The 8,185-nt window shown below is 32.9% G+C and overlaps 1 protein-coding gene across 1 annotated transcript in view; it reads right to left on the bottom strand.

Annotated features, from left to right (window-relative positions):
• Positions 1-2,585, bottom strand: part of LOC111054248 — a 9,597-nt gene extending 7,012 nt beyond the window's left edge. The window contains exon 1 of the mRNA XM_022341232.2: positions 2,388-2,585. Coding sequence (XP_022196924.2) covers positions 2,388-2,533 — 146 coding nt within the window. The 5' untranslated portion in view covers positions 2,534-2,585. The remainder of the gene's footprint in view (positions 1-2,387) is intronic.
• Between the last annotated feature and the right edge of the window lie 5,600 nt (positions 2,586-8,185).

The following is an 8,185-nucleotide window of genomic DNA, read 5'->3' as shown; positions in this document are numbered from 1 at the left end:
TCTGCTTATTTATGTTCAACGGATCTTGAAAACGGCTTTAACGATTTTCACGAAATTTGGAACATAGTAGGTTTATGATATATAGATTCGATTGCTCTAGGTCTCATCCTTGGGAAAAACTCGCTGAACGACATTGAAAGGATAATTCACCCTTGGCTGAAACAGCTGTGGATAGTAAAAAAGTGAGTATGTGAAAAATCAAAAATCGCATCCCCGAAATTCATAAGATGACATATAGCCAGCTGTGAAATATAAACACGATCATTTTAGAGAATTGTGTTCTGTTTATCAATAAATAAAAATAGCGAGCAAAGCTCGGTGCCCCGATATTATTTATTGATTGATACAATAAGCAGGCCTACATAATCAAAATGATAGGGAGAGAAAAAATAAGGTAACCTTGTGCCACTTCTATCCCAAATTTAGATAAAGTTACACATAGTCCGATATAGGTTGAGTCTTGTAGCTCTTTACTTTTCAGTCACTAAATATGTTCAAAAAGTGGATTTTCCAATTTAGATGCTTCAAGACCAAAAATAGAACAGATATTTCACATATATCAAAGTTCATAGGCCATCGTTAAGTATAGTTTATTTACTTTCTGTGTAGTTGAGAAGTTGATATTGTGGTAATTATTCTTATTGAATGAAAAAGACTGAGAAATTGTCAAAAAACCACTGATTTATTGATAATTTAAAGGATATTATTTCGTTATTATATCTAATTAAATAAATGTATGTATCTTGGTTTAAGTGCAGTAGCATATACTTATATTTATTTTTTGTAAAGCTTTTTTTGTATTTTGTTTTTGACAAATAAATTCATTCATTCAATTCAATTTCAATTAGAAAGACCGGTTCGGTTATTACACCATTGTCAATCTCTGATAAACTAAAACTAAATACAAGAGCAGCAGAATTTATGATGCTAAATTCTGCTGCTCTTGTATTTAGTTTTAGTTTATCAGATATTGACAATAGTTTCAGTTCTAATTTATGATGCTAAATTCTGCTGCTCTTATATTTAGTTTTAGTTTATCAGAGATTGACAATGGTCTAATAACCGAAACCGGTCTTTCTAATTATCAATAAATCAGTGGTTTTTTGACAATTTCTCAGTCTTTTCCATTAAATGGTTTATTCACTCAAATATAATTTAAGAAACACGTATTCAGACCAGAATAATCATTGTCAACTGAGTTTTTAACAAATTGCTGCAATTTTTGACAGTTTCTTCAGAAGCACACCACCATTTAGTCGTTATCTTGTGAGAATACTTGTTTCAATAATAATTATCTAAATTGATAATTATTATAATTCTTATTGAAGAAACATGAGTTTAGACAGTTTAAACCAGAGTTGTCAACTGAGTTTTCAACAAACTGCTGCAACTATTGACAGTTTCTTTAGAAGCATACCAACATTTTGCCTCCAACTTCTGGGCATCCTTGTTTTCAAAATTATTTCGAAGAGATTTTTGAATAATGTATTTTAAATGTACTTTCTAGATCGCAAACCCATAGCATAGAGTAAAGATACTGTTTAATTTGTCTATTTATTTGTTATTTGTGTCTGACACTCTTTTTATGGATCTATGAATATTTGACTATTCGTCACTATTCATTTGTTATTTGTCGTATTTATTTGTCTCTGCCAAATATTAATTTATTATTAAATTATTTCCAATAATTAACCACAGCTGTTATATAGCTATGGTGAATGTGATATTTTCGAGCTCAAAATTTAAGTGTTTTTATTCTTTATTTTGTGAATTTATAGTTTGTTTCATGTTTTTAAGAAACTTTTATTATTAATCCATCCAAATTTAAAATTGTTTGTTTTATTCTAATTTATATTTTAGATTGTGATTTGGTGTAGAAATTCGAATGGACATAACCTATAATATTTGGACAATTTAAAACTAAATTAGGAAATTGAAGAAGTTTTAGGAAATAGCCTGTTTTTCTTTTCCGATTCTTGTATTTTTTGCCAACCTTATAAATAAATAAATAAGTAAATAAATAAATAAATTATCCAAACAACATCATTCATGAACAATATAATAAATATTGTATCCATATTATCTTCAAACTTCAAAATTAATAGATTATTCTTGGAGAGTGGAATGTGGAATACTCTTTAGCATTAAGAGAAATTTGGACAAATTACCTTTTATATTTTTCAAAATTGTGTTAGGAATAGTAAGGGTTGCGCCTGATTTTCCTTCCACTATTCATTTATTTATTCAATTTTTGATACAATTACAAATCATATGAATATGATCGGGATAGAACAACAGGAATAGCCCAAAACTATTCTGTTTCCAAATTTTATACGTAATTTTGTAATTGAATGAAATAGATAAGATATTATAAAAATCGTACATACCTAGGTACTTTGAAGTAGACCCAGTTAGTCATAGTCCTTGCACGCCTCATGGTCATACTGGTATGAGAAGCATCTACCACATTACTTAAAATACTAAAATACATGACGACGCAAATCGTGAGCACTAAATGTCCATTGTGATACATCTTCAAGAAATTGGGCTCTCAGTACAAAAATTATGAACTTGACAATCTCTGTACTCGTGATAGAATTAAAATGTGGTCTTGACTTGAAGATACGGATGAATAAAATTGATTGCTATTCTGATTGAATTGAGCTCGTTATCTTCATGGGTACAAGTGTGCGAATCAACGTGTATTCTATGTAAATATGTAAATATTTTTAAACTACAGTATATTTCAAATTTTTTTTTGAATGCAACCTTACACATGTGGAAGGATAGAGCATTTTTCCTATAGTGAGGTCCACGTGATAATGGCAGTGTTTGATTAGCAATGTTATTGCTATCCTTGTCTATCATTCAACAAAGTGGATAGCGAAAATCGTCTTTCAACAATGTAGAATTAATAATTGATCAACAATTGCTCACTTGCATGACTTCTCAATGTAAGAAATAAAAATACTCTATATTTTTGAAAAATGTACAAACAGAAAACTTATGAAGTATGTTTTGTAATATTCTAACTATATTCTAAGTTAGTTCTGTGAACAACCTTATAAATGTGGAAGTATAGAGCCTTCTTACTATAGTGAGGTCCACGTTATAATGGCAGTGGAGAAAGATAGGAGAACAACGTTGGCCATCCTCTGTCTTGTCAATGCCTTCTATAGACGGTAGCTGATACAGGTTCACTTATGTAATATTAACCGTTCATTCTCGTTAAAATAACCAATTATATTTTATTAAGCAAGAAATCATATTTTTCAATAATTTCATTATGAATTTTCATAATAATGATGAAATACAGAATGTATTCTGTTGATTAATTGTTAATTCTACATTGTTAATAGACGATCTGGCAACAGAGCAAAGCGAGAAAGAGATAGCGCTATCCGCTTTGTTGAATGATAGACAAGGATAGCAATACCATTGCTAATCAAACACTGCCATTATAACGTGGAGAGGGACAGAACTAGCTCAAGCAAGGGTACTCTAGATAAACTCTAGGGGCCGGTTTCCGAGCTCAGGATTTAGCTAAGTTCTAGACTTTAAACAGCTGGAGTAGGAAAATTGGCTCTCCGAAACGGGGCGTAGCCGTGAGCATTGTCATAGTCACGTTTGAATTAATTTTCAAAAAAAACTAGAAAATTTAACACAAAATAAAATGAAGAGAAAATAGTGTAGAGTTTCAGCTATTTTGAATTATTTAGAAATGTTTGATTCCGTTAAGGAAAAACGTTTCCAATTATAGAAATGAGAAAATAAAAATTGTGACTACTGTTATAAAAACTGCGACTACTGTTTTGGAAAGCTAATTTTCTGACTCAAGCTATTTGAAGTCTAGAACTTAGCTAAATCCCGAGCTCGGAAACCGGCCCTAAAGATGTTAATATAGAGTGGCCTTGGCTCAAGACAAAGAAAAAATAATTATTCTCTCTAAAATGAAGTTTTTTATTTAGTTTAGTCGGTCTACTAGGGGTTTCCATAACCATCTTTCCTGAAGCTTTTATGGCATCCACTATTCATTTTTCTGTACAAATTATTGTGTTTTCTCTTCTCTATTAGCTGATTTCAACCAAATCTCCGTCTATAGCTATTTCCATAAAATAAGAAATATAATTCACCAAAACATACTATTTTTCTTTTCTATCCATATTTTCCTGTACAAATTATCGTGGTTTCTTCCCCTCCCCAATGTATAAGCAGTTTTCCACCAAATCTTGGGATATCCTATTTCCATAATTTGCACAATATTATTCACAAATATTTACCAAGGGATTCCTCGGGCTGAGAATATTGGAAATACTGGAATATCCCTCACCGATGCAATATTTGGCTCAGTCTCACATTATCAATCTGAAATTCTCTCAAGGATAATAAATAACGACATTGTAGCTCCAGACGATAATTAAACTCTCAACAAACCATTATCCGATTTATTGGCTGGCAATCTCATGCGACAAGAATTTGTGATAAGCTATTCAGATGAATGGAGAATTTATAGGATAAATTAGTGGCACAGAAGGCTGAGGAAAGGTGTTCTAATCATTACTGGCAAATAGCTGCGTCTATAGTGAGGTCTACGTTATGATGGCAGTGGGAAAAGATAGAAGAACAACGTTGCCGATCCTCTGGCTTGTCAATGCCTTTTATTGACGGTAGCTGATACAGGTTTATTGATGTAATATTAACTGTTCATTGTCATTTGAAATAATCTATATATATATATAAAAGCTAAATGGCACTCACTCACTGACTGACTCACTCACTCGCAGAACTAAAAATCTACCGGACCAAAAACGTTCAAATTTGGTAGGTATGTTCAGTTGGCCCTTTAAGCTGCGTACACATATACGCTCTTCCAACCCGCACCGAGCACGCTCCTCTCTCGTACCACCCTCGTTCCTCCATCGAACCACAATCGCGCCGCCCACGCACCCATCATGAACGTTACGGAAGATGTTAGATCTTCTCGCGTTCCCGGGTCGAACCACTGTTGCTCGCCGGTCGATCATCAATCGTTCTGCTGGAGTGACGTTCGGTTGCGGAGCAGAGCGACAGTCTGTACGCACCTTTAGAGGCGCACTAAGAACGGATTTAGAAAAATTTCCAAAGATACACCCAAAATCTTCGTTTTTCCAGTGTTTTCTCAGCTTTATCGAGAACAAATGAACAGGAAATGTTCAAATTTAGTACAGAAGCTCAGCTAGGGTGTGATAATGTTGTGTTAGAAGGAATTTGAAATAACGCCAAAGATACGCCCAAAATTAGCGGTTTTCCAACGTTTTTTCAGCGTTCTCTCAGCTTTATCGAGAACAAATTAACAGAAAATGTTCAAATTTACTACAGAAGCTCAGCTGGGGTGTAATAATGTTGTGTTAGAAGGAATTTGAAATTACGCCAAAGATACGCCCAAAATTAGTGGTTTTTTTTGTGTTTTCTCAGTTCTTTCATCAAGAAATAGACGGAAATTTGATGTGACTTTGAATTTTGAGGTGACTCTAATATTTCATCAAAGATACGCCCAAAATCTGCGTTTTCCTCAGCTTTTCTGCGTTTTCTCAGTACTTTGACTTTCTGATGGAATGAAGCATGCTCAAATGAGAAATGCAGGCGAGCGAAGCGAGCCCGCTGATCTCATTTTAGGACGATCCAGTCGGGGGTCCAGGGGGCGGAGCCCCCTGGCTAGACGGATATGGCGAGCGAAGCGAGCCTAACGGCTAGTCAATTATATTTTATTGAGTAAGAGATTATATTTTTCAATTATTCCATAATGAATTTTCAAAATTAAGATGAAATATTTTGTTGCCGATTCTCTGCCTTCTATAAAAGATAGCTGGTACCGGTATATCAGATGTAATATTGACTTTTCAATATTGTTTAAAATAATCGACTATATTCTATTCGTGAAGGAAATATATATTCTCCAATGACTGAAGTTGAATATTTTCTTGATTAATTATATTTCTACATTGTTTAGAAACAATCTGGCAACGTTGTGGAGCTAGAGAAGGATAACGCTACCTGATTCGCGAATGATAGACAAGGGTAGCAACACCAATGTTGATAAAACACTGCCATTATAACGTGGACCTCACTATAGCTTCCCTGCCGGCCTCTGGAGAAACCTTTGACAATATTTGTTGATGAGAGCCACGGCCTTCTTGATTAATGCTTGCCGCCTGCTGACAATGATGGAACGTCGTCGCCCTTTGAATAAATTAATAATAATTAAAGTTGACCTCTCAGCACCTGACCGGTGACCATAACCACAAAATTAGGGAAGACTTTATTCTGTGAAAGTACTTATTGATTGGATTATAGAATGAAAATCCAAAGGAATCTGTCACGTTATTATTTATATTTAAATAACGATTAGCCTCCTGCTTGGCATCAGTCGGTAAAGCATGAGATTTGATATAATTATATAATTAGGTCGTGGTTTTCTAATAGTATTCAGTCTCATAAATCTTTCTAGGCCTAGGTATGGCTTCTCCTATAACTCTTGTAATTCAATAAATAATAAATATATATAAATATGATACTTATACTATAGTGTTGAGGAATAAAAAATAATTGCACACCATGAACGTTTCATATATATATTAAACAAATAATGCAAAAAATAAAGCGAGGCAAAAATATATAAAGAGCGATAAAAAAATATAATAAAAATAGAACAATAATTGAAATCAGTAAAATATCACAGGCTAAATTTTATACTCTAGATTTATGGCACGAAGCATTACCATGTGCCTTTATCTTAAAATCATATGCATTCTTTTGCATGTAGTTGCGATATGCGCTTGCTAATACTTGTCGACTTAGACAATTCAATTAAAAGTGTGTGCTTTAAGATCAGCTTGATAAATTAGCCACTAATAATCCAAATATATATATATTAAAATCTCTGGTGCTTAGTAGATTTCTTTGTATCGAATATATATATTTTTATCTCAGGGTGCAAGATTCGGCACCTGACGGAATAAGTAGAGCCATTCATCTAGTGAATTAGAGCTATAATAAATTATCGCAAATTGTATTGCAAAAAATTAAATATCATATGCATATGTTTCAATAGCCTAGATTTTGTACTTCTTTGATTTAATAGAAATTTCTGAAATATTGATCTATATTTTTCTTTCAATGAAATACCTTTAATACTAATTTTACTTGCGCAAGTATTACTCTTATTAATTCTCAATTTATAATAAAAACCCTTTCGACGAGCTAGTTTTGATTATTAGATTATTCGAAGCACTAGGGCGCCCATCACTAATTCAAATTTATCACTCACGTGTCGAAAATCTTTTGTAAGCCGCCGATGTCGATCCAACTCCATGTGGTCCGGGAATATGGTAGCCGGAATCGTCTCCTCCAAGGGGTTATAAATTTAATTAAAAATGAAAATGACTTCTGCTTCACAATAGCATCACGAAGTCTTTTAAGAAATTTAATAATTTACTTTAACTTTAACTTTTACAAAATCATTAGTAAGGTACTACGCTCTAAAATATTGGGGTCCTCTTATGGTGGCATTTGGCTGGCGAGTGCTGGTTCTCCTTTTCTCAAGTTTTACAGCTCCTATTTCCGACTTTCAAATTAGCATAAAATTTAAATATCTTAGTCCTCCGCCATTTAGGTTCAAATAGATCTTACAAAAAATACCAAAATATTACTTAGATTGTATGATTATAATTTCTTTGCTTTCGAGCCATATCGATAACATAGACTATATAACAATTCAACATAGATTCCGAACATTTATAGAAATATATATAAATATTTTTGAATTGGCCTACAATTGCCGCCTATTAACTGCCGTTTTACTATTGGTGCATGCAAATTTTATTCGGTATTCATGCGCCTGGTACCTCTTATTTCCTGAATACATTAAATTATTTTTATTTGGTTTTTTATTTATGCTCTTTACATGCTAGCTAATATTCTATACATTAATATTAATTCCATGCTACTTAATAATTAGCCACGTGATCAGGTGTTTTTTCACATTGCACACCATCTGATTGCAATAAGCTCTGCCAAGGGGTTTGGTCAGATTCTACGTTTCTCGATTTGATCGATCTCTAGGTCACCGATCCGTGAATACATGTACATAACCTCAATCTTCAAAATTTTATATAATAATCTATTTATGAGCAATAAAATTCCTTCA

The sequence above is a fragment of the Nilaparvata lugens genome, chromosome 2 (assembly GCF_014356525.2).
Source record: "Nilaparvata lugens isolate BPH chromosome 2, ASM1435652v1, whole genome shotgun sequence".
NCBI classification, from domain to species: domain Eukaryota; kingdom Metazoa; phylum Arthropoda; class Insecta; order Hemiptera; family Delphacidae; genus Nilaparvata; species Nilaparvata lugens.
Note: the sequence above shows the minus strand (reverse complement) of the source record. Positions and strands in the feature narration are given on the sequence as shown.